The 27,761-nt window shown below is 37.9% G+C and overlaps 2 protein-coding genes across 5 annotated transcripts; one reads left to right on the top strand and one right to left on the bottom strand.

Annotated features, from left to right (window-relative positions):
* Positions 1–1,155: 1,155 nt before the first annotated feature.
* traf2b (Tnf receptor-associated factor 2b) lies at positions 1,156–17,575 on the bottom strand. Of its 2 annotated transcripts, XM_055019217.1 has the most exons (12): positions 17,434–17,575; positions 16,986–17,133; positions 11,436–11,638; positions 10,462–10,540; positions 10,171–10,269; positions 7,832–7,993; positions 7,657–7,731; positions 7,233–7,307; positions 5,105–5,317; positions 4,148–4,451; positions 3,722–3,870; positions 1,156–3,624 (listed from the first exon to the last, which is right to left on the bottom strand). In XM_055019217.1, the coding sequence occupies exons 3-12, from the start codon at positions 11,609–11,611 to the stop codon at positions 3,406–3,408; spliced, it is 1,551 nt and encodes a 516-aa protein (XP_054875192.1). In that variant the 5' UTR covers positions 11,612–11,638; positions 16,986–17,133; positions 17,434–17,575; the 3' UTR covers positions 1,156–3,405. The 2 variants fall into 2 exon arrangements, with proteins under 2 accessions (XP_054875192.1, XP_054875193.1); XM_055019218.1 differs by lacking the exon at positions 16,986–17,133 and having other exon boundaries at positions 17,434–17,458.
* coq4 (coenzyme Q4 homolog (S. cerevisiae)) lies at positions 17,542–27,761 on the top strand. 3 transcript variants are annotated; one of them, XM_023293450.3, is made up of 7 exons: positions 17,542–17,733; positions 19,166–19,318; positions 22,776–22,872; positions 22,969–23,071; positions 23,205–23,334; positions 23,787–23,880; positions 26,511–27,761. In XM_023293450.3, exons 1-7 carry the CDS (start codon positions 17,679–17,681, stop codon positions 26,692–26,694), a joined length of 816 nt encoding a protein of 271 aa, XP_023149218.2. In that variant the 5' UTR covers positions 17,542–17,678; the 3' UTR covers positions 26,695–27,761. The 3 variants fall into 3 exon arrangements, with proteins under 3 accessions (XP_023149218.2, XP_023149217.2, XP_035814599.2); XM_023293449.3 differs by having other exon boundaries at positions 19,163–19,318; XM_035958706.2 differs by having other exon boundaries at positions 19,142–19,318.

The following is a 27,761-nucleotide window of genomic DNA, read 5'->3' as shown; positions in this document are numbered from 1 at the left end:
ATCAAAAGTTGTCGAGATATTCTTTTGAAAATGACAGATGTAAGTCAATGAGCTGGGAAAATCTAGTCAGTGTGTCTTAAATCATTCAAGATCTCAACTTTAGTTTTATCAGGTTTTAAAAAAAAAAACAAGATCATCTTCATGCATTCATCATTCGAGTATGGGCCGTCCCTCTTGTCGGGTTTTTCCACTGGACCGGGTCAGACCCTTTTAACTGCATCGTGTTTTATGTGAGATGATGATGATGGTACGATGATGATGCATGTCTGCTGTCTCAGTTCAAAGGTCACAGCACCTGAGAAAGATCAAACCTTAACCGCTGTGGTTCACACTTGTGAGTGAAATTTAACGTCTGAAGTGAGCATCAGAGACATCACTGAGGTGCAGCAGTTTCATTATGGATCACTTCAGGTTTCAGGAAGAAAGGTGTTTTTTGTTGAATCTTGAAAAGGGTTCTGTGTGGTCAGGTCACCCGGCACGAGTGAGTTGAAGCTGCAAAGAATATCCTGCATGCTGTCGGAGGGAAAAGGGGTTTTTATAAGGGTGTCCTTTCCCTGAATCTCACAGAGGTGCAACGTTTTAACCCTCCTGTTGTCCTCATTTATGGGCACCCAAAAATATTGTTTCCTTGTCTGAAATTTGCAAAACCTTCAGGAAGAAAATTCCAGTAATTTAGTTTCCCTTAAAAGTTTTATTTAAAAAAAATAAATAAATAAAAAAATCCCCCAAATTTTGCAGGAAAATTCTTGTGAATATTTTCAAAAAATTAGTAAAAATCTTCCCAAAAAATCCTGAAAATATCTAAAGTGATTACACATATATCAGTAAAACTTCTAATATTTTCTTTAAGAACATTCACTTAAAAATCAACCAAAATTTTGGTAGATTTTTCTGTGAATGTTCTTAAGAAACATTTTTAACATTTCTTTTTTCCACCAAAAAATGTTCAAAGACTTCCCAAAAATGTTGGAAATGTGGACATCATAAGTTTCACTGTGAACATATTTTTTTCCACACATTTTCAAACTTTAAAACGGGTCAATTTGACCTGCAGGACGACACGAGGGTTAAACCACAGCTACAACCGAAATGCTAGTTCTGTCTGCAATTGAGCAGACAGAGCTTAAATTTCAGGATAAAATAATACATCATGAACACAGTTATGTAGCTTTTATTTAAATTTGCTCAAACACTCCTTGAAGGTTTATTTCATTGCACTTCCATAAAATTAGGTCACTTAAAAGACATGGTGTAAATTAAAAAGAATACAAGTCAAAGTTGAAGGACTAAAGGCTGAGATATTCTGACTTCTAGTCCTCAGAATGAGTGAAAAACTGTGATTTCATACATTTCCCATAATGCAACAAAGAGCATTTAAAAAAAAAAGTTGCATCTGAAAAGACTTCCCTAAATGGAGCTCGCAGGTTACGTAGCATACCTTATGAAGATAAAGATAACATTTTAAACATGCACGAGTACATTGTTTTTAGGAATGTGGACATGATGTACTGTTCCTTTGCGATATGTTGCTGAAACACAACCACATGCACACATATATCAACACACATAGCACAACGGAACCGTACATCCTGTCCACATATTTCAAGAGCACGACTGCAACTAGCAAGATAACCCAGTTAACAAATCAGCATTTCCTAGTGTGGTTGGTTTGCGAGTTCTTTTCTTTGCAGTGGAAACGCTTCCAGTTGCTGCTGGTTTGTGGTTAAAAAAAAAAATGCATCGTATCGCTTTTACAGAAAACACCTAAAAGCATCACCGGTGACACAACTACAGGAATCACTTACAGGCTCCCACAGGGGAAAGTCATCGAGTTCACATGAGACTATTTGAGAACGGCAACATAAGTAGAAACAGGGTGATAAATGAGTTCTCTAGTTCTCAGAACATTTGTGACACTTAGACTCAGTAAATAATGTGTTGTATTAATAAAATGTAGCAGTTTTACAACAGGTCCAGTATCAGCCAAATAACCAGGGTGTTGTTTATCTAGAAAATGTCAGAAAACAGTTAAAAAAAAGAAGCTAAAACCACAAAATGTGTTATATGTGCTTTAATGCAAAATACAATTTTGCAGTGGAAGTATTACACTGCAGTAATGTTTTAAATATATAATAATGTTCTGAATATAGCTGCATGATGGCCTTAAATTATGTGATTTTATTTTAATTACAAGACTGTCAACATATTTATTTATTTTTGGTTTCATTCTTGATTTAACATACATGTTCGTAAGTAAAATTAGGATATTTGTGCCAAGGTTCACTTAGATATATGATATCAGGATTTGGGCAGCTTGTCTTCCCACTCATTTAACATAAAAGAGTAATAAAGGCAAAAATGTGTTCACTGTTGCACTAAAGCCAGATAAGATAAACGATAACCACGTTATATGTAGCAATATAGACACAGAGAGATACCAATCAGAGGTGCTATTCTAGCTAAAACTGTTGTAAGGACACAAGAAATATATTTAATCTGCTTAACCCTTGTATTGTTGTTTGAAAATGTGGAAAGAAAAAAAATATTTTCACAGTGAAACTTCTCATGTCTACATTTTCAACATTTTTGGGAAATTTCTGAACATTTTTTTGTGGAAAAAAAGAAATGTTAAAAATGTTTCTTAAGAACATTCACAAAAAAAAGTCGACGATCATACTTATTTCACTGGATTTTGGTTGATTTTTTTTGTGAATGTTCTTAAAGAAAACATAAGTTTTACTGATGTATATGTAATCACTTTAGATATTTTTATGATTTTTTGGAAGAGTTTTACTCATTTTTTGAAAATATTTACAAGATCTTTCTTGCCAAATTTGGGTGATTTTTTGAAAAAATTTTAAGGGAAGCTTTTACAGAATTATTGGAATTTTCTTCCTGAAGGTTTTGCAAATTTTCAGGAATTTGGGGAATTTTTTTTGCTGAATTTTTGGATTTTCTCCAGACAAGGAAACAATATTTTTTGGAGGACAACGGGAGGGTTAACAAGTACGTGAAGAACCACACAATGCAAAGTGGAGTAAAATAATCATTATAATATTGTATATATGTATATATAACATAAGGGAGATATATTTGATAAAAATATTCATATTAAGCATAGAAGATAGAATACAATTGCCAAGAGGGTCACATTAGAAGACGTTAAATGACTCCAAATCCCTCCGTCATGAAAGAGTGAATAACTCCCACTGATCCACCACGTTCTCCACACCCACATAATGTAGCAACGAATATTAACTATCAATATCAATATATAGCGCAGATATGTGATAATATTTAGTATATATATATTTATTATAATTATTATCCTTATTATTTCTATTCTTATTATAAATCTATAGTAGTTTTTCTTTAGGTTTTGGTGCAACTTCCACAGATTACACCTCATAAGCCTGTAAGATCTACAATGGCTTTGATAAAAATCGTATCGTCTCTCAGATACGGACTCTTGCCGGCCAGTTTGGCCAGAGGACAGAAGAGAGGGCAGCCGCTGGCGATGTTCATCTCGCTGATCGGCCGCTGGAAGGACGTGGAGGTCACGTCCGGGCGGAAAGCGTCAATAATGTGCTCCCGGTTGTTCTGATCCAGCAGCATCAGAGTCACCTGAGGAAACAGGAGAAGAAGAAGAGAACCTCAGCTTATTTTGTCTTCTACTGTGGCGATTCACACCGATGGAGTATTCATTCACATGATCTCCTACCTTCTGGCTGAACGGCCATTTGAGCAGAGCGTCACACTTGCCCCTCATGACGACAAAGAACAGTGAAAGGTGCGTTCCCCGACCCGTCCCGTCCCCGTTCAGATACAATCTCAGGCACATTTTGTAGCCATATTTGCTGGAGTAAAATGCTGCGAAGGAAGGGAAAAAAAGAGAAAAATCCAGAATGTAAACAGAGCCTAAAACAGCGTCATGTGAGAAAAGGAATGATCAGCAGCACTCCCTGAAGAACAACAAGGGAGTAGGCGCTTGGAATTCCCCTCGTCTTCATGCCGAGAGTTAAGATCATGTAAACCACATGATCTTTGAGCTCACACGCATTCAAATATAAACTTTCACAGTGGCCGTAAGGCATTCCACGTGCGCACTCATGACCTTTAGAACAGATGATGGGACGTGACTTCTTACCTGGTGAGAACATCGCAGGTGCTCGACCAGCCACAGCGTCCTGCCTGCGGCGTGAGAAGTCTGAGATTTTCCACACAAATATCCCGTCGAAGGTGCAGAACTGCAGCTCTCTGACCAGCTGTTCAGTCTCGGAGAGCTGCAAGTCTCTCATGGTCAGCGTCCTCTCCAGCTGTCGCACTTTGTTGGACAGATTTTCTATCTTTTCTTGATCTAACCGATGCTGATGCGAGAAAGCCTCCATTGTAACTGAACTGCGCTCCACTTCCCGGTTCAGGACACACACGATGTTTTCTAAAGCGTTCACCTGTGGGAAAACGGACACAAATACGTTTATATTTTTGTTTAACCCTTCTGTTGTATTCATTTACAGGCACCAAAAAATATTGTTTTCTTGTCTGAAAAAAATCCAAAAATTCTGAAAAAAAAATTCCCAAATTTCTGAAAATTTGCAAAACCTTCAGGAAGAAAATTCCAATAATTCCTTAAAAGTTTCCCTTAAAAGATTAATTAAAAAAAAAAAAAAATCCCCCAAATTTGGCAAGAAAATTCTTGTAAATATATTCTCAAAAAAGGAGTAAAAATCTTCCAAAAATATTTCTAAATATCTAAAGTGATTATATATATATCAGTAAAACTTCTAATATTTTCTTTGAGAACATTCAAAAAAAAAAAAAATCAACCAAAGTCCAGCAAAATTCGCTGGATTTTGGTTGATTTTTTTGTGAATGTTCTTAAGAAACATTTTTTTTTTTAGCATTTCTTTTTTCCCACCAAAAAATTTTCAAAAATTTCCCAAAAATGTTGAAAATGTGGATATCAAAAGTTTCACTGTGAAAATATTTTTTCTCACATTTTCAAACATTAAAACGGGTCAATTTGACCGGCAGGACAACACGAGGGTTAAAAAGCGATAAACAACAGTGGTTTACGAACAGCGTTAAAGCTGTGGAGAGTCACCTTTTTTTCCAAACCCACGGGCTGCACGGAGGCTGCAGCTCCAGCTCCCTCCTCAGGAGCTCTGTACAGGCCCAGACCAGAGTCCTCCTGCCACTCCCCAGCACCAGGAGCCTCTGCACGAGTCCGAGTCAAAGACAGAACCATCGGCAGCAGCAGACGCAAGTGCTCCATGGTGCTGCCGTGCTCATGGTCGCCGAGCTTCCCGTTCTCTATCTAGGAGGACGAAGAAGAAACACGGCAGAGCTTATTAAACTATTACAGCCCATTAGAGTCAAACTGAAAACTAAACTCAACTAAAACTGCAGGGAATAAATGCTCCAGTCAGGTTTCATCAGTGGTGAATGCCTTTTATGTATAAGGACACATCTAGGCCTCAGAAGCTAAAATGCTGTTTAGGTATTTTCAAGAGCCTCAAAGACTCTTCTATCCATCTGGATTATAAAATATTCAATGTGCTGGAATAATGACTTTGTGTTTTAATATTAAGGCTGGGTCTGGGTACCATCAGACTATCCATACTTTATTTTAATTCAAAATTGAAACTCAAAAGACATGCCTCTGTTCTTTGTTGCAAAACACAAAATGTAAACAAACAAACAAACAAAAACATTTAACTTTGCTTTTGGCATTCTTTTTTTCATTGGGATAAACACAAATCAAGCCACATGGCAATTTAAATCTTTAATAGCAATCCTGTTCTTGTATACTTTTCAAGTTTTATAGAATTGCCTCTGAGTCCAGGTTTCACAAAAGACAAATCGACCACATGATTTCCTTTTTGCTTTAAAAACAAATAACAAAAAAATACATCTGACTTTTATTTTTGGTTTCCAAATGAGAAACAGGAATTAACAAAAAACAAAAATGGACAATGTTTAACTGGGTTTTTGTTTGTTTTGCATCACTTTACAAATAAGACCACTTAGCCATCAGGCTGCCATGTTTGTTTTGGTTCAGAAATGAAGGCACAGCCTGGGAAACGAGATAAAAATGTAATTAATCACTGAGTGACTTATTTCTTTTTATCTAGACAGTTCGAAGATACTTTGAAGAAAAAATACCCTCAAAACAACAGTAGGTGCTTTAAAATATCCTCCAAGGTTAAATGTATTTTTTTGGCCCCTATTTTTAGGGTTCATCTGTTGCACCTATAATGTGAATTACAGCCAGAACAAGAAAACAATTGTAACCAGTTTTATCAATCATTAATGTTTACGGTTGGTCAAGAGATTGTTACATATGCATATACTATATACATTAAAGACTTATGTTTTTGAAAAAAATACCCTGAAACTATGGAATCACAGGAGTGCCATAATAAAAGATAAATCTGTTAAAAAATAAGGAAATAAACATGTAAATATAAATAAAAAATTAAATAAAAAATATGGAAATATAAAGGTAAAATTAGTTTTTGCTTTTCCCTTGTCCCTTTGTTTTTTCTGTTTATTTTTTTGTTGTTGTTTGTTTTTTTCAGGTATTGACTACTCACTCTGGACAGAAAGCCCTGCCCAAAGCCATTTGATTAACAGCTCAGTCCATCAAATAAAAGTAAAGGCAAAATGGAAAAACAAAAGGAAAAAACAAAGGGAAAAACAAAGACAAAATTTTCCATATTTTTAATTAATTTATGTATTTTTTCAATTCCTCTGTATACTTACACATTAATTTGCTTATTTTTTAACAGATTTATCTTTTATTATGGCACTCCTGTGATTCCATAGAAACCTGGTTTCAAAGACCCAATAAGCAACAACAAAAATTGAAGTTTAAGGAAAAAAAAACTATGCTATAACCTTTTTTTAACACTCAACATCCTGTTTAATCTCCTCCATCAGGTATTTGAAGGTGTGGTTTGACAGAATGCTGGCAATGTGAGCAAACATCCCCAACCGCCAACTGTCATTCTGACATTTTGGTTGATGTGTTTACTCAACTCTGACTGTCGCTTGGGAGGAGCTGACATTCCATTTGTAAATCTCTTATGTGAAATGCCCGCTGAAGTACTCATGTACTATCTCAGATTAGTGTCCTCCAAAGCACAACAGAGCAACCAGACCACCTCACTGTAGGGAATTTTCCTTTAAACTGTCACCTGACTGTAAATATATTAGTTTGCTGTACATACCACAGATTTACAGCCCACTTCGCTGAACGGACAGGCGCTCTTTGACTTGGCGCAGGACTTGCTATGGTCATTGAACTGAAAATAGAATGGACAAAAGAAAGCTAAGGGTTAGTGCACATGAAAGTGGAAGTGAAGTCAGAAAGAAACTTAATGGTCGAAAAGAAACGGATGCAGCATTTTATGAAATCTCCTGTAGACAAATTTCACTTTCACTGCTCACTAAGTGGAACTCCCAGAAGATTCTAGCATAACTGTACATTTATTTCAATTTATATGCTCTCTTCCTGATATGCATTTTCTATAATTCTATGTATTTTATGGGGTTGGGATTGTGAAACTGTCGAGCGGTGTAATTTACAGCCACTCAAACCATCACTTAAATTTATATGGGTAATAGATTAAAAGGTAAATCTGAGTAACAAACCTTTTCTCTGGGGATTTTTTTCTTTCCACAGTCTTTGCATTGCAAGGGGAACTTGACACAGATCTCATCGTGGGCCTTGAAGATAAGATGAGATAAGATAAGATAAATTATCACATGTCCATTCATGCAAACGCAAGCAACAAGTCCTTCACCTTGCATAATCTCTACTGCTCACCTTGATGTCTTTGAAGTTGAATGTCACTTTGCAGTATTTGCAGTTGAGAGTTCTTGCCTCACATTCTCTCTCGTTATGTCTGTCTTTTTCCGTACGAAGGATGAAGTTTTGGCAGGCTTCACATTGTATTCTTTCAAATTCACAGCGACCTTCATGCTGAGCCTAGAAAAAAAGATAGATAGGTCTTTTAATAATCCTTTGCAGGAAATGACAGTGCCACAGCAGTTTCATAACAGTCATAACACCACACACTTCCACACATAATAGGTTGAAAAGAATAATGAATTAATATTGAGAACCACAAAAACTTTTCTGCATTGTAAAATCTGACAGCAGCTGGAATGAAAGACTTTCTGAAGAAAAAGGTTTCACTATTGTAATCAAACTGCCTGCCCTTTTCATGCAGAGCAGGTGTGTCTGGTATCTATTATCTTTGAAAGACGACATTAAAGGCCAGCAAAAAAGACTGATGTTGACAGCATAATATTATAAGTCATAGGTGTGTAACTCCGTCATTGTTTTAATTGTACAGGGCATTGCATGTGATTGTGTGTTTTGCACAAAAGCAATGTGGTACAGGATGTACTGACAGCTGCAGTGTGCAATAACCGGTGGTTCTATTGTTGACACAACTATCTATTTGATTTATCTCCAACAGATGGAAAAAAAAAAACAAAAGAAGTGGAAGGTAAAAATACAGTATGTCGATCTGATTACAAAGCAACAAAAAGTGAAAGAAGTTTTGTGATTTTGTTAATATCAGAATATTTCAGGTGTTTTTTTTCTGTAGCCCAGTTAGGAAAGTATATTCTGGGGATTAATATTAAATTATTTATACTGCATGATCGTAAAAACACAAACACTATACTAAGCACGTGAAATAAGAGACTTCCTCAAACATCTGACCTCAAAACAGAAGCGAATCTGAACAAAACATGGAAGTTTGGAAAATACAGAAATCCAAAAAGAATGAAGAAATGTCAGAAATAAAAATGTGAAGTGAGAGACTTCATTATTGGAAAAACAGGCTGTGAATAAAGTTTATTCATCTAAAAAAAAAATCCCAAAAAACAACTAAAAAATACTTTTAAAAATGGCGGGAAAATAAAGCGGCGGGGCTTGACTGAAAGGTGGAGTCTGTCAACCGGAAAGTTAGCTTTCAAAATGTCACCCACCAGTGAGCTGGTGCCGCCGACCAACAAAACCAGGTAGGCTCGCCTGTCTTTCGATTTGACTCATACTTTTCACACACATTGCATCGGAAAATCTTACACCGAATAGGCAAAAATAAATATGAATCATCCTTAGGAGCTTTTTTTGGTAGTTCCCTGTCCTCACCACACCACGTGTGGAGCTAACTTCGGCTTTTTTTCGGAATGCGGTTAACTCTGTACAATAGGGCGTTTATTTCTAAGCTGTGGTAACTACGCCAGCGGACCACAGATGTTCATACAAACAGGTTGGGCATCACACAAAGAACGGTAAACATTTATTAAGCCCTGCGATATAATGATAGTGCTCTCTCTCGTCGGTTGGGCGTAGCATGCTAGCACAAGCTCCTCTCCTAAGGGAAGTTACATCAGCAAGCAAATAAGATCTGCAGTGCAGGCAAAACAACTTATCTCATCCTCCTAGGGCTGCCTTTACACAGATTTCCTGCTAACACATTTAATTTTAACATTTCGCATGGAACACTTCATCTGTACTAGATAAGACAGACACGGAAGAAAACAAACTCTTCAGTAAACACACTGACTGGCCAAAAGCGGAGGTATTTACAGTAGAAACAAAACTGCAGACAGATGACGCTCATCCGGATACACAAACACTGAAACAGAAACAGCTTTGATGATTCTTACGGGGCTTTCCTGTGATCTTAATAACTACCGTCTGTCTGAAAGACATATTTCAGACAGTTCTGTCTAAACCTGTTCCTGTTTTATTTCCTCTAACTAGTAAGAAGTCAGTTTGTCATGAACTACGTGGTCAAGTCACCCTCACGCTAACCTTTAGTTAACTGGTCTTTGCTGGTACTTTCCAAAACTTGTTGATAACTGAACACGATAGGGGGACTTTCCACCACATTAGGTTTCACTTCCTGTTTCTCTCCAAAGACTGTTCCACTTGAAAGTAGCATATTGTTCCACCATAATATGAACCAAGAGCTTGGGGGAAACACATGGCCTAGGAATGCTAAATATGTTTCAGGATACAGTGCACATAAACAACAAAGAACTATTTGAGGTCGAGTCACACTTGTGTAACACCTGATATGGCACAAACAGTCCAGCAGAGAGCACTAATACCCACATCACAGAAGAAAATTAGCCATACTTCACCTCATACTCTTTTATAGATCCTGTCCAATTGCAACCTTGGTTCAAACACCTCGCAGGCAGACTTGCAATTTCTCTGCCTGCTGCATTGTCTGGGAATGCCTAGTGGGGGACAGAGAACAAAGAGTTCCATGAACTCATGCAATAGCAAGCAGAGTGTAGGCATTGTGTGGTGAGGGAAACCCCCGCCAGACTGTGGTCGTATTTTTTCCATTAAATGGGCGTACGAGATGGTATTCTGATTACTCCTAAAAGAACTATGTAGCCTGGATGATGCGCATTTTCATGACTTACCTCAGTGCTATTTAGAATGGAAATTGGCTCCTCATATATCTCCTCTTGACGGCAGGCTTCACAAGGCTTTGGGCCAGAGCTACCAAACAAAACAGGTTTGTGATTTGATAGTAAAAGCAGCTGCTCTGCATCAACAATCAGCAACAATTTCCTGCTGATGGAACAACTGCTGACCAGTGGATGAATCATTAATCAATGTAAAAGCAGTGAGAGAAGCTTGTACCACTACACAAGTTGAGCAACAGGAAAAATATATTTGCTTGTGCAAGTTTGAAGACAAATAAATGAATCACACACACACACACACACAAACAAAAAGCACGTGTATGTCACATGGTGAATTCACATGTACAGACACTTGTGGTTTTCATAAAGCTCACGTGAATTCCTCTCTCACATGTAATGAAATTCACAAGCACCCAATCACATGTGAAAACACACATCTCACAGCTGCTTTTTGATGTTTTGCAAATGATTAACAAAATGAGACTCTGCTATGTGCATGTTTTCATGTTTTAGTTTAATGTACTTTTTATATTTGATCTTATGCACATTTGGTTAAAATGATTGAAATTTCAGTAAAGTTCAACTCTATCTGTCACATTATGTTTAATTATACTGCCAGTGAGTGATTAAACATAATCTGACACACCAATTAAATTGTCAAGAATAATCATGCAATAATGAACACCAGAGAGTCAGAATTTGGAAAAGAAAACAATGAAGACCTTTAGAATGAGTCAGCAATGGCCACATCCTTGTGATTCACTGACATCAGTGTTAGAGTCCAGTCATATGAAGGATGAGTCTGCATTTAGTAATGATCTTGAGTGCAAAAAAACTCCCAGAGGCGAGCAGAGACAAGAGCACAGGATATGCTGAAGCATGTCCAGTAAGAGGGGAAGCATTCAGGAGGGAAGGGGGGGATTTTGCATTTCACACTCTTGCGGGTGGTCTGAGGACCTCCAGTCTACCTGGTGAGCTGCTTGAAGCAGTGAACACAGAAGCGGTGGCCGCACTGAGCCTGGACAGGCTTCCTCAGGACCTGGAGACACTGCTGACATTTGTATTTATTCTCCATGGGCACTGACAGCACACTGAGGGGGATCCCTGGTAAAGAGCTGGTACAGTCCAAAGAGATACGGGCCATCGTTCTCCATCAATCTGGTGCTATATCCTGTGAATGAACACCATACAGAACAACACTTCACTGCTACTGTGCAGTATGGAACAGACAGTACATCCAACAGAACTAGTGAATTATTAGCATGTTTAGTCATTTTAAAGATCAGCATGAGATAATGTATAATGACAATAAAGAATATTCTATTCTAGAAGCATCTTAAGCCTGTAACTAAATAATTGCACCGTGAGAATTACTGTGAAACTGTGAGGTCAGTGAGGATTGGCTGCTCTCATTAGTCACAGCAAAAAGATGTTGGCAACTTGGCATGTTAACCCTTCAACATTCACCAACCTTTCTTTCCAACAAAAGACTTCAAACAATGTCTCGCCTGTCATTCAAAATAAAGCAGCAGAATTTTGACTCTGCTTATATTTGGGTCTGTGAGTGTAAAGGGATAAAATAATCCATGATCATAATACCACATATGCAAATAGGACTTGGTTTTACGTATATTTAAAAATATGTAAAACCACAGTGGAGGCTGTGTGCAACTGAAATGTGAAGAAAGCTTTTCTTGTGCTGTGAACCCAGTTCAAGCAGCATGTTCATGGTTTTGCTTTCCAAAACTCCCACATTAAAGATGAAGAAAGTAAGAAATCTTGGGGCTGCTGATGGGAAAACTAATGGACGGACAGATATAGCACTGATGCAAACATGGTTTGGCTAACAGCTCTGCTACTTCAAAGAAAAAGAAACATGTTGACAGGAAATGGTGTAGCTTTACTTCACACAGCTGATGCAGCTTCCTGCAAACTTGTAAAGACATGCAAAATCTAACCAGCTAGAAATGTTTTAACTGTTAGTTGTGTGTCAGTCAAGACAAATACTGCATATCTAGGGAGCTGAAAGTCCAAACAACAGACAATTTTCAAAGAAAAAAAACTGAAAATTATGCAAACTACAACAATGATAAGCAGACACTGTGGCCACCTGTTTTTAAAGCAAAAGAGGTTACAAGGCATGAAGCTGACGTTCAAAGCACCACATGTTCATCTATGTACGATAATTTCATGTGGTTATGACAGATTTTAAAAACCCTCCATCTACCAAATGTTGTTTGAACCCAGTGACAATTAATGTTTATTCAAAAGAGATCTAATTGAAGTGTAGACTTTTTGCTTTAATTCAAGCGGTTCAACAAAAATACTGTAGTAACTGCTAGAAATTACAGGCAATGTTTACATAGTCCCTCCATTTTCACAGGCTTAACAGTAATTGTACAAACTAATATAATCATAAGGGTTATTTTAATGCTTTGTTGCGAATCCTTTGCAGTCAACAACTGCCTGAAGTCTGGAACCCATTGACCAAATGCTCGGTTTCCTTCCTTCCTCTGCCAGGCCTTCAGTTGCTGCTTGCTTGTGGGTCTTTGTCCATTCAGTTTTGTCCTCAGCAAGTGAAAAGCAGTTCGGTTGGTTTGCGGCATTCTAAATCATTCCATTTAATTGCTGTGAGGAGTTTTTGGGTTGCCTTTGCAGTATATTTTGGGTCCAACAATGGGTCTGTACTGAGAAGTGCTATTCCATCGGTTTAGCACAAAGTGTAATGAAGCTCTATGCAATTCAGAATTCATCCTGCTACTTCTATCAGCACTTCCTCATCAGTCACATCCTCAGTACACACCAGGGGCCCAGTATCCATTAGCAAACATGACCATGAAATAGCGCCGCCTTCACCATGTTTGACAAAGGATGTGGCCTGCTTTGGATGATGAGCTTTTCCTCTTCTACACACTCTTCTCATCCAGTAGTTCTCTTCTTGTAGTTTAATCTGTTCAAAGAATCTTGATCCAGAACTGGGCAGACCGGTTTTGTGGTATCGGTGGTTTGCATCTTGAGATCACCTCCTATAATTACATTCTTGAGGGCACTTCTTGATTGTACACTTCTGGTCTTCAATGACTAGACGACCTCCATGAGAGTGTTTGTGACTTGGTTAGAGGTTATAAAAGAGTTTTTCTTCACCAAGAAAAAAAAAAATTCTGCAATCATCCACTGTAGCTGATCTTCTACTTTTGGTGTTGCTGAGCTCACCAATGCCACCTTCTTTTCAAGAATGTGCCAAGTTGTTGCTTTGGTCACTCCTACATTTCTGCTCTCTCTCTCTGATAGGACTGTTTAGTGTTTTTTTTTTTTTTTTTAAGTTTTTGGCCAGATGATGGTTTCCTTCACTTGCATCAGTGCCACTTTTGTAATGTATACGGAGAGTTTTGAAGAACAGCAAGTGCAAATTTAACACCTGAAACCAACTCCAGGCCTTTTATCTCATATATTTATCATGAAATGAAAGACACCATGAGACTGCTTATCAGTCAACTGTCAAATTACTTTTAAGCCTGAGAAAATGCGAGGACTATGTAAGAAAGTGGCGATAATTCCTAATAGTTAAAGCAATGTTTATGCTAAAGCCAATGAACCAAAGCTGAAAATCTATAATTCAATTCCATCTTACTGCTTTATTTCACATTCATTAAGTATATATACAGGGGCAAATTTACAAAAATTGTGTTACCGTCCAACTGTATTTGTATACCTGCATTTTACTTGATCAGAAACTTTAAATACAGCTAGTTAAAGACATGGAAGAGACATAAAGGTTGACACTGTGGCAAACTGAAAAAAACATTTTTAAATGTTACCAAGTCCCAGGACACTATCGGACACTTTTCCCTTCTAATTAAACAATATCTTACTGACTTACTTAATATCTAACTACTCAGAGCAACACTTTAATCAAATCTTTTATGCTAGAAAGGTATTTTTGCGCCACTCTCTATCTTTACAAATAGACTGAAAAACACACAAACAACTCCATTGCACAATGAGCCACCCTGTATAACCAGTTTTCTACAAAAGTGACAGTTCAACAAGACTTTCCACCTATGTCCCACTATGATTGACTTATCAGACTAAAGAATGCTTGAGTAGTCGTGCACTTTAACTCCTTAACAGCTTGGCTATATAAAAAAAAAAAAAAGCAAATCAATGGAACTATCTTGAGAGACAAAGTGCAATCTGATTCCTACTCAGCAACAATTCCAGTAATCAGTTCCAACTGTCAGCAACTACATCAGTTTCAGTTGCTGAAAGTGATTCAGTGCTAGAATTTTGCAAATCAGACTTAATGTATGTTGTGGCAATAATTTCACTACCAGCACACAACTAACAACCAAGGCTGAGGTCCGTTGTTTGAGAAATGAGCACATTTTGACGCCTTTACAAAAAGTACCTTGTTTAAAATACATCTACCATATAAATATAAATTCTATTAGTAATATATATTTATATCATCAAAAACTCCCTTGTGGGTAAAAGAGTGGGATTGTTTTATTCCCCTAACCAGCAGATGTCATCATTTACTGATATATTACCTTATGGCCTAAATCTGTCACCTGTCAAAGTGTAAGTGGCTTTTACAGCTGCAGAAAACGGAACATTAATGTGTGCATGCATGTCAAAGTAAAGTTAGCATTACCGTCTCTGCAAAGAATATGTACAGAAAACAGCTTTGTGTATCCTGACATGAAAATACAACATATGAAATCTTTCTGCTTATTGGCAATACGCTACGGGCTGACATTAATAAGTAGTTCATCTGGTCTGTGTAGTTCAAATGCCAAATAGTTCTGAGGGCTGCATTTCAGTCTTTAATAACACCCATAAACCACATGTTAGTGGTTATCAAAATGCAAAATGAACTGTGCAAGTTCAATCCCAGCCTTTACCATAAACAGGAAAAGGTTAATAAGGTTAGCTCTTTCCACTAGAGACAGATAAACATCATGTTTAAAACCCATATAACAATGTTTAGTTACAAAACACAGCACTGCTGGTGCAGGTCATGAGGTTCATTGACTTTGCTGATGTGGCAAAACATTTAAACCTTGTTTTTAGTAACCTCTTCCTTAATTCCATTTAAGCCTTTTCTCAGACACGGAAGATCTCCAGGAACTTATATGTGGGACAGTAGGATTAAAGTATAACTTCTTGTTTTTTTTGGATCAAAACTTAAAAAGCAGAAATGAAGGCAAATTAAAAGGTTAGTGCCACCCACAGTTTCGTTCTCAGTCTCAACACTGAAACTCAAACATCTCATGATTAATAGGCTAATAGCTAGACCAATAAAAAAAAGTCTCATGTTATCACAAGACTAATTATCCATCAGCAATAATTGTAAATATTTAACCAACAAAAAACACAATATTTCAACTAACATTAATCATTCTTGGCATCTATTCAGTTTCATTTAATTAATGTAGTTGCACTTTTGCTAATATAACTTTACTGTTTAAACCCCAACTTTTAAGATGACAGCACAAAGCATTTAAATGTGGTTTCAAATATACTTTAACTCCTAAATATTTGTATCCTATTCATAGATCAATCTTGTTGAAGTTCATTGCTCTTTTAAAAAGTATTTTAAATCTAGGTTTAAATAAATAAGTTCAGTTTCATAACTTTGACAACTAAACTGTAAATGAGTAATTTTCCTTAGAATTTTCTAGAGATATGATGAGTAATTATTCTGTTGACTTGTTTCACAATAGATTGTTTCTTATCAGCTTCAAGAAGAAACCCAGTTAAGGCGGGAAACCAATCCCCGGTTTAATTGGATGCATGTAATGTATGTCTAACAGATTACTACATGCCTCTCATGATGACTAATATTTTTGAAAGTATTGCCACACTCTGAAAACCACGTGTTGTAATTTCTTTCATTTCAGAAGTCAAGTTTAAACCCAACTTAGGGAATCAGTCCTTAATTCATACAAGTAGTAGAATAGAAGCAGACTGATGTTTAGTTGATAAAACTCTGAGAAGGTAGCAAATACAAATGCAGTCAAAACAATCATTAGATCAGGCAGTCTGATGTAGAGAACATGCTGGTTCTCTTTGTCAGAAAACAGACCTTGATAAAATGCTAGAAACAATAAGTAAAGTCACAAAAAAAACAACCAAACACTAGACACAATTAAAGTCTGGACATTGTGCTGTGACAAAACAAATGACCTTTGTTTCACAGTCATCCACACTGTAATTTATACCAGTGAAAGAAATAAGACCAACACCAACAATAGGTGGAATCAAAGCACCCCCTACAAGCACTAAAAATACAACCAAGCTCTTGCTTTTAGTCTCTTTATCCCAAACAAATGTCCCAGCTGTTCAAAGTCTGAAAAACATCTTGTGTGCTGCCTGCTGCTGGTGTGCTCGCCCTCTCTGTTCGCCATGTTGTCCAGTATTCCTATTAGATTCAAGTTCGAAGCTTCCAGTCTCTCTCTGTCTGGGCCTTTCTGTGCCTCTCAGGTACTGCAACCAACAAAAATGATTCTACTTACCAAGTATACAGGGAGTGCCTTGTGTCGTCTTATAATCGCGTCCCTCACTACCCCAGTATTTCTAGTCGTAGTTACACCCTTCAACACGTCAGCAGCACTGGTGGAAGCTCTATAAAAACTTCCAGTAGCCAGATCACATCCGTATGAGCTGTAGATACAGAGATTAAACGTTACCTCGTGGGCTGTTGTGCTTATATGGTAACAGATAACTTCTTTACGAGTCACTTTTATTCATTTCTGCGTTTGTGTTAATGGTTAAAAGCGAGCAGTGGTGTGACAGAGCAGTTGCACTTTCATGTAGGGTTTATGGGAGTAGCTACGCAACTTTAAAATAGCTAATGCTAAGGTGTTTGCGCATTTCTGTTTATATACTGGAAATGGTGGGTTAACTACTCAGTTAGCCGACTGCTAACTTAGTCGTCTACCAAGGAGAAACCAGCTAACTGACCTTGGCGTATCAGCGGAGTCCCCGTAAGGAAAACCGAAACTCTCGTTACTACATGAGAAGAGAAGGACAACTCGCCCTTTAGTTGTGTTTACAACCGTCACTATACGCACTTGATTTTAAACCAAGGGACAGCTAGCGTGGGCGGAACCTTCCGTTTGTCGCCCGTCCCCGCCCCTTCACGATAAGAGGACTGCACCAAAGTAGCGAGCGAATGCACCACTGACGCATGCGCAATAGCGTTAACAATGTGGCTACGCATTCAACGGTTAAACCAGCAGCGTTTCGTTTTAACCGCAAAAGGTATGCATTTTTATACAGGTCTACTTTGCGATATTACTGCTTAAAAATATTTAATAAACATGAGTTTAGTAATACCGGAGCATAGCTGTTGGCATGGTCCAGACAAACACAAACAGGCGACTCATTTTTAGCTAACAGTTGTCGTAAACAGCTAGTCACGAAAGTATCATTAACGCTAATTCTGTTAGCTTAATCACATCATGTTGGTCTTGCTTTCCCGAACATGCAACAGAAAAATTAGTTAATGTGATTTAACTTTGGATGACCCGAGCGAATACATTGGTGTAGCTCGCACACCTTAGCTGTCATCTGTACTTTAAAAAGTAACTGAAAATTGAGGTGTCACTGATTTATGAATGATAATAATTTACTGTCACCTGAATATATGTAATATTCATTTTACAGTGTTGGGTTTCTATACTCTGTTTGGATTTTTTGTCTCCAAACAGTTTGAAAGAGCATACATGAAATCCTGGCCTGTCACTAACAACTAAGGAGAAATAAACAGAATGAAATTAACTATAATTTTTGCCATTTAAAACACATATTTAGATGCTTCTCAAATAGACAAGTGCTGATATTGTGACCTCTTTCTTCCAAACATGAACATGCATTACTCCAGGCTTGGTCCAAGGACATGCACACTAGATCCTGTTGTTGCAAAAAAAAAAACAAAACTGTTTTAATAGTTCATTCTGCCGAGCATAAGGTTTTAGCATTGATGTACCCCATTGGTAACAACCTGTTAAATTAGGGCAGTAAAATAAATATCTTCTACTGGTTTCTAATTGGGCTGAACAATTTGGGGAAAATGTCTGAATGCAAATCTTCTTGCAGATACTGTGATTTGTAATATATTTTAAAGTCATCCTTCAGTTTAATATTTGTTGTCTGCCAGATTTAAAACATATATTGGATCATTACTGACAGTGACAACATCTAAATATCTTCCAATGCAACATGACAACTTGAAAATATAAATTACTTCCTAAATCTATTTCATACATTTTTATAAATTGCATAGGCGATATAACAGGACCTTTTTGGGAGCTTTGACAGTGAAATATTATTATTATTATTACTATTCACATTCTGCAGTCAGTTTAAAATTTAATAATAACAAATCAATAAAGCTTGGGTCAGACATTCTGTAAGTTGCAGCCTTTGCAATTTTGATTTTCAATCGATTATTTGCTAGGCCCTAATGTACACTACAGCCTGATAAAGCAAGTAGTTGTTTTTTTATTTTCTACAAGGTTAAACGTTATTAAGATGTTTTAGCTACCTGTTTATTAAACTTTAGCTATTTTTATTTTGCAGAGCACAAGGTTTTTGCAGCAGTGCATGCCATTATCAGCAAGCTTCTGAATTTAGGCAATGAAACAAATGTCTTGTCCTGATTTCTCAGACTGCTCCACCTTTGTCTCAGCAGTGTGTGTCCACCAGCTTCACACTAGTAGCACTGAACCTGCATCCAGCAGCTACAATGGCCTTTATCCTGGACACATCCACACCACCCCCATTCAGAAAGCCTTGTTGGCTGTTGGGTCAGGGGTGGCTGCACTGCGTGACCCCTACAGACATGGTGACACACTCAAATCATCATCATCAGAGTTCAGACTGCATTTCCTGCTATTGTTTGCACTAGTCTTTCTTTCTTTTTTAGTTGTTTTACTTTCTGACTTTTACTTGAAAGTGCTCTTTGTGAGGCACAGTGGTTCAGACACATACTGTACATACACTCAGAATCAGCTTTAATTGCCAAGTACATACACAAAATACAAGGAATTTGGTTTCGGCTGTTGGTGTCACCCTAGGAATATGGAAAGAGAATAATAAAAATAAGAAACTATAGAAAGAAGAACAGAGAGAAAAAAATGGTAGTAATAAAATTAAATATAACACAATATATACAGATATTTACAAGCTAGAAAGGAATATATAAACACAGTAGTGCAAAAATGCTAATTGTTATAAACACAGTAGTCCACAAAGATAATTGCATGATGCAGTGCAAAAAGCAAAGAATGCTGTTCATGGTGCAAAAAGTACTGTACATATCCATTGGAATACAGTCACTCACGATCAAAATCAGCTGAAAAATTGCAAGAAATTGCATTTTGCACTATTGGATCTTAAGAAGGTTCTAAGTAGAGCTTCAAAATGCAAAAATAAGAAATGGGAGTGAGAGAAAAAAATGAGTGAGCAATTTATTGAAAACTGCATTTAGGCTGTTCATCGGCTGATCAAAAGTTTAAGACCATAGCTCAACAAAAAATACTGAAAACCCCCTCAAAACAGAAATAAAACTGTCAAAAAGTACTCAATAATGGAGTAGCTGCACCATTCTTGTGCATCACTTCAAAAATTTGTTTAGGCATGCTTGATGCTTCCAGGAGGCTGGTGGGAACGTTGCTTCAAGTGGTGAAGATGTCTTCACGAAGGGCATCCGCTGTCTGGAACTGATGTCCATTTTTGTAGACTTCCCTTGCCATCCATCCACAAATGTTCTCAGTTTGATTTAGATCAGGGGAACACACAGGATGGTCCAAAAGAGTGATGTTATTCTCCTGGGAGAAGTCCTTTGTCAGGTTGTGAACTGCAACGTTGTCGTTACCAACCAGACGAGGGCCTCAGTCATGAGGGATGATCGCTGCAACATCTCCACATAGCCAGCCGCCGTTTGACACCCCACACAACCTGAAGCTCCATTCTTCCATTGAAGGAAAAGCACCCCAAATCATAATGGAGCCGCGTAGAAAACATCTCCAGTGGGATCTCCAGTAATGTTGGAAGCCATCAGGACTGTCAAGGTAACATTTTTTCTGATCAGAAAATAAAGCTTTCTTCAGCCTTTCAATGTCCCATGTTTGGTGCTCCTTGCAGTCCAAATGGGAAAATATGTGACATTGAAGGAGATGTGGACGTTGAAGACATTTTTTGTTTTTTAAGCCCTTCCCTCGCAGATGCCATCTGATGGTTATTGAGCTGCAGTCAGCACCAGTAATGGCCTTAGTTTGGTCCGAAGATCGTCCTGTGTCTTGACAGACAGCCCGCTGGATCCTCCAACTTGGCGCCGGTGAAATTTTTTTTTGATCTACCGCTTGACTTTTTTGCTCCATAACCCTCAGGATCTTTTAAGAAATTCAAAATGACTGACTGCATCCAACCTCAGGAGGGATGGCACATTGGAGAGGCTATGCTTGTGCAGCTCAACAATCCTACCACGTTCAAAGACAGAAAGTTTTTTTTACCTTTGCCATCAGGAGGTCATGACAGCGTGAATAGCTGACAGGAAATGACATGGAATCCAAATTTTTGTGCATATTTTGGCTTTTAAAGGCTGTGATCTTAAACTTTTAATCAGCTGACAAAAGCATATTTGAGTTAAAATGTAGTTTTCAAGAAATTACTTGCTCAAAAAAAAAAACAATTTTCTCGCTCCCATTCCTTCTTGCATTTTGCAGCTCTACTTAGAACCTTCTTAAAATTCAACAGTGCAAAATGCAAATTCTTGCAATTTTTCAACTGGTCTTAAGATTTTGATCGGGAGTGTGTAACTACAATATCCCTGGTGCAATTTTGACTGGGGATCCCACCGATTCCTCAGCATGTCCTGTCTATTTCTCAACAAAAAAAACAATAAAACAATCGTCCTGTGAACAGAAATGTAGAGCTACATAGCCAAGTAGAGTATACAGTAACATACAGTATCTGTCTTGATCGTGATACTTTTGCAAACTACTTTAAAAAAGGCAGCCAAGTCGTATTTAATCAAAAACGGTAAAACTAATGTTAACATCTCATGCTATCCATAGTTTGTTTTGAACAAAAGGAGAAAAACTCTCAAGGTCCACATTTTTTCTGAGTTTTTGGCCTCTTGAACAGGCAGAGTTCTGATACTCTAAAATACAAAAACATAAAACAAGTGAGTATAACTGTAAGAGAAACATACTGGGTCAAACTGCTATTTCCAAGGTCAAGAATGAGCATTCAGGCTCATTAAACAAAACTTTATGATATTTGGACATTTATAATTTGCCTTTTTGGATTCATGTTTAAATTACATGATGGAAAATTTTTGGCAGGAAATCTTTTATATGTGTTAGATTACACTGAAGTTACTGCTTTACATCATTCCTCGATCCTGTATCTGCAGAACAAGTAAGTTGATTAGTCAATCTGTAACTGATACTTGTGTATCAGCAAGGCTGTAACCTTGGCATGCCTTTAGCTTAGGGGAACATTTTCATGTTGTTTTCTTTAGAAAAATGATACTTGTCATTGGGGACTGTACCTGAAGTTCTTTTCTCATAACCCATTTGAGTACAGTTACTGATTCTCAGGGTTTTATTCTCTGGAGACTATTGTTTCATGACTCAAAGTGTTTTCGAACCAGAAATGAGAATAAATACAAAGTGAGACTGTATGTAAGTAACTTTGAAACTCTCATGGAGGAAGAGAGTACTGACACCTGTCAGCTGACATTTAGTCACAGGTTTAGATTACAGGTGTGTCAAAAACCTTCCCCTGACTTCCCCATGCTTGGTATCGGTCCATATCCAAAAATGGATCCCACAATTTTATAATGCCCTTTTCATTACACTGGTAAACCAACAACTCTTTCCAATCCATGCCCTCAATCTGTTGACCAGACTTGTGAGAAATGCTTCTTTTCCAAGCTCAAACCGAGATCACTCTGATTAGATGGGTTTTAGACACACAGACATTTCCTCAGACTTGAAAAATTCTTTAAAGCCACAGAACACCCTGAACAGCTGTTTTCACCATCTGACTGGTTCTCCCCATGATGAGTAAACAGCAGTGAAGTGAATTACAGTAAAGGAGCAGATTGAAGCTTTACTGTAAATCAAGTATCTACATGAATTTAACTAAGCTGTACTTGACGTAACAAATACGTTATAAATGCAACAACTTTGAGAATCTACAAGTGACATTTAGCAGCATCAAAACAGTTTGGAAGATGTCTTTACCTTACAATTACTATCTTTTGATCCCATGAAACTCTCTGTATTTTTCAGACATGGTTGCGGTGCTTGGAGAGGCGACAGGACACTTTGCTCTCATAAACCTCAGGGACAGGATGAGAAATGACCCTGAAGGTTACACTATTTTAACGTAAGGCCGTCTACTTTTATTTTAAAAGCTCTCTGATTTTTCAAAATGCATTTTCACTCATGTGAATGAATTTGTCTTGCTTTGCTGTTGTTGCAGTGAAAGGCCGAGGATCCGGCTGTCGACCATCGATGTAGCTAAGATGGCCTCGCTGCCCGAAGGCTCTTTTGGGAGAGAATACGTCCGTTTTCTGGAGGACAATGTGAGTGGCTGCTCGAATGTTCTGAGACGCCACACAAAGAACATTTGCGACCTGTTTTACATTACTAAGCTCTCTAACCAAATTTGCTCCCTTTGCACTCACTACTTTCCTGTTTTGCAATCCTTCTGCTCAGCATGTGACCCCTGACTCAAGGGCAGACGTGAAATTTGTGGATGACGAGGAGCTAGCCTACGTCATGCTAAGATACAGAGAGGTCCACGATTTGATGCACACCTTACTGGGGATGCCCACCAACATGCTGGGTAAGACCGGCTTTAAGGAATCTGAAAATGCTACCTTTGCCTGCCAAAATCTGGCATTTGTAACATCAAATTATCTTATTGAAAGGAACTCTCAGGCCAAGCGTTGAGCTTATTAAGTCTCACACATTGTTAGTTTAGTGGTACAACGACTGCAGATGAAACCGTTAAATTATAACCAGAACTTCATTGTTCCTCTTGTCCATCTGTCTTTACTAACTGTCTGCATTTCAGAGCCCTGTCCTATAAAACCCTGATCTGAGCTTTCAGTTTTGCTCTCAGCGTAGCTATATTAGTGCATTGATTCTGTATCACAATGAACTGGCCAAAAACTTTGAGGTGCAACTTTCAGCACAGATGTTATACTGTTGACTGACTTCTGCTTCTTTCTTCTCATTTCATTATTAATTTGCGTGTGTCTTTCTTTCTGTCTTGCTCCTTCCTGCTGCTTTCAGGCGAGGTGGCAGTGAAATGGTTCGAAGCTGCTCAGACGGGGCTCCCCATGTGTGCTTTTGGAGCTGCCTTGGGGCCCCTTCGACTGAATGCAAGGTACAACACCGGCAGTTTTAGCACATTGCGAATGATACACCGCAGCTCAGTATTGCATCACCGAGACATTTAGTAAGTTCTGTAGCCGTATGATAAAAAAAATTGAGGTTAGTAGAATGTGTGACTCGCTAAAATGTTGCTTAACATTTCTGAGAAACCAGAAACCAAAACCGACACATTCAAATGTCTGTGTTTGTCAGAGCAACAGTCCAAATTAAATAAGATTCAGTACAAAACCATAGGTGGATAAAAAAAAAATAAAAAATCACCAATCCAGTGAGGAATTTGCATTGTGCTCAAAAATGACTGCAAAATAATTCTCAGTCAATCAGGGCTTTCCTTTTAGGGTCTTCTATGTCCTGAGTTTTGCATCTCCACTATTCGTGTCCAGAATAAGTGACCATTAAAAAACAACCCCACCAATCTGACAAAAGTGGTCCAAGTTACGTAAATTTCGTTGTCTGCTCAGACCTGCTGTAAGCGTCCACAAAGCTATAAAGGCTACAAGAGCTGTGGTGTTTGCAAGCGTGAAGTATGTACAGTGGATATAAAAAGTCTACACACCCCTGTTCAAATGCCAGGTTTTTGTGATGTAAAAAAATGATACCAAGTTAAATAATTTCACAACTTTTTCCACCTTTAATGTGACCTATAACCTGTACAACGCAATTGAAAAACAAACTGAAACCTTTAAAGGGGAAAAATAAAAAACTTAAAATAGCCTGGTTGCATAAATATGCACACCCTTAAACTAATACTTTGTTGCAGCACCTTTGGCTTTTATTACAGCACTCAGTCTTTTTGGACAGGAGTCTATCAGCATGGCACATCTTGATGTAGCAATATTTGCCCACTCTTCTTTGCAAAACTGCTCCAAATCTGACAGATTGCGAGGGCATCTTCTGATCACCCCACAGATGTTCGATCAGATTCAGGTCTGGACTCTGGCTGGGCCATTCCAAAACCTCAATCTTATTCTGGTGAAGCCATTCTTTTGTTGATTTGGATGTGTGCTTTGGGCCATTGTCGTGCTGAAAGATGAAGTTCCTCTTCATCTTCAGCTTTCTAACAGAAGCCTGAAGGTTTTGTGCCAACAATGACTGGTATTTGGAACTGTTCATAATTCCCTCCACCCTGACTAAGACCTCAGTTCCACCTGAAGAAAAACAGCCCCCAATACTGCCACCACCATGCTTCACTCTAGGTATGGTGTTCTTTTGGTGATGAGCAGTGTTGTTTTTATGCCAAATATACCTTTTGGAATTATGGCCAAAAAGTTCAGCTTTGGTTTCATCGGACAATAGCACATTTTCCCACATGCGTTTGGGAGATTTCAAATGTGTTTTTGCGAAATGAAGCCGGGCTTGGATGTTTTTCTTCATAAGATAAGGCTTCCGTCTTGCCACCCTACCCCATAGCCCAGACATATGAAGAAGATGGGAGATTGTTGTCACATGTACTACACAGCCAGTACTTGCCAGAAATTCCTGCAGCTCCTTCAGTGTTGCTGTCAGCCTCTTGGCAGCCTCCCTCACCAGTTTTCTTTTCGTCTTATCATCAATTTTGGATGGACGTCCTGTTCTCGGTAATGTCACTGTTGTGCCATATTTTCTCCACTTGTTGATGACTGTCTTCACTGTGTTCCATGGTATATTTAATTCCTTGGAAATTCTTTTGTACCCTTCACCTGACTGATATCTTTGAACAATGAGATCCCTCTGATGCTCTGGAAGCTCTCTGTGGACCATGACTTGTGCTGGAAGATGTGGCTACAAAAATGTCAGGAAAAGCCTACTAGAACAGCTGAACTTAATTTGGGGTTAATCAGAGGCACTTTAAATGGTGACAGGTGTGTGTTGACTCCAATTTAACATGAGTTTGAAAGTAATTGGTTAAATCTGAACACAGTCACACCCCCAGTTATAAGAGGGTGTGCACACTTATGCAACCTCATTATGTCAGTTGTTTATTTTTACTTCACCTCCCTGTAAGGTTTCAGTTTGGTTTTCAGTTGCGTTGTACAGGTTATAGGTCACATTAAAGGTGGAAAAAGTTGTGAAATTATTTATCTTGGTGTCATTTTTTTACATCACAAAAACCTGGCATTTGAACAGGGGTGTGTAGACTTTTTATATCCACTGTATGTGCCCATCTATTGTGTATGTATGGAACTAGACAGTAGAATAATTGGAACATCGACGTGTCCTTGGTGTCCACAGCTGTAGAAGAATAATTTTGTATCTGCAACAAATTATTACAATCACATTGTAAACATTCACAGTAGATAGATTTTCATCCAGCTCTTGTGTGGTGTCACGGAATAATACTGTCACTCTTCATAACCAAAAGAAAAGAAGTAATATGTATTGTCAGTTTCACAATCATCGCCACCTTTAATTCTGAGCCATGTGGGTGTATGAGGAAACACTCCACCAACGGTTTGATGAATACCTATGAACTGTTTCTTTATGTATAAATCATTAAAACTTCCTCATTCATTAACCGAACGTCATGTACTTTTGAGGAACTGGGTTGTGCCGCATTTATTGGAAATCAAACAACTTGGCAGGTTTCCAATCCATTGATTTATGATGCTCACATTTTCTTTTTCTTGCATCACCGTCTTCCAGACGCTTACAGACTCTGGTCACGTCTTTGGGTCCTTGGGCTCTGAGGAACGGTCTGCGCGCTCGCTTTGTCCTCAATATCTTCTATGAGCGACGATGGGAGCAGAGCCTGGAAGACCTCCGACAAGAGCTCAATATTGAGCCGCCTCCTGTGATTCTCAGTGCTGCCAAGAAGATGAGCACCTGAAAAAAAGCCAAATAAAATGACTGGTTCGAGAATCGTTGGACAGAAGGCTTGTGGACAATCCAGAAACATTTGAAGTGTGAAGTGTGTACTTGCTGAGTAGGAAATGGGGAAATTTCACCATTGGCAAAGCTTGACTTGTCCCTCATTGCATCCTAACTTTATGATGCTGCTGGGCGGCAGGTCTAAATTAAGCTCAGTTTCCCTCTGCTGTTCAGAATCTGATGTGTATAATTGTATTAATGACCAAAAATAAATGTAAAATCTAAATAATGTCTGCTATTAAGGACTAACTGGTTCCTGTTATCAGTTTGGACATTACTGATATTAATGCAGTGTCCGTATGTTCAAGCCAATGTTTGGCTAAATGTTAAAGTGGTGATTTTGTGACCATTTAAAAAAATTTAATCCAGCTGTGAAATTATTGAGAAACCGAATGAGGAGCATCGCTGCTGCATGTGTTGACCCTTTGATCGTACAGTACAGCAGCCTCTTTTTACTGTAATAATGATGTCAGCAAGAAGTACGATTCAGTTCAGTGGTAGAAGATGAACAAATCCAAAAAATAGCCTGGTTTTTCTCATTAAAAGTACTTTTCTGGTATCACAAGTTTGTTTTTTGTTTTCTTTAAATGTCTAGATAATTCGTTCATTTGCTCAGTTAAAGAAATATTCTATTCATTAAACTTAAGTGCTATGGATACAAGACACAACTAACTTTACTCACATTGTTTTGTGGATATGATGGTTACATGTGAGAAATGAATTAAGGAGTAGAAACCTAATTTTCACATATAGCCAGTTAACAGGTCAACATAGTGCTTGAGTTCTTTTTGTGCTAAATCTCATTTTATGCACACTAGTTAGAAATCTGAATGGCTTTTAGAGAAAGATGTTTATATAGAAACTATGACACTTGCATCAATTGCTCCATCCCGGAAAATCCACCTTTTATGTGTTGATTTGTAACTTAAATATCCATTAATTTCACATCCTCATAGTGTTTACTTGACAGCGTTTATGTGCAAAGCACACAGGAGGAATAACAGACAAAATAAAGTGTTAAATTTG

The sequence above is a fragment of the Amphiprion ocellaris genome, chromosome 17, assembly GCF_022539595.1.
Source record: "Amphiprion ocellaris isolate individual 3 ecotype Okinawa chromosome 17, ASM2253959v1, whole genome shotgun sequence".
Lineage (NCBI taxonomy): Eukaryota > Metazoa > Chordata > Actinopteri > Pomacentridae > Amphiprion > Amphiprion ocellaris.
Note: the sequence above shows the minus strand (reverse complement) of the source record. Positions and strands in the feature narration are given on the sequence as shown.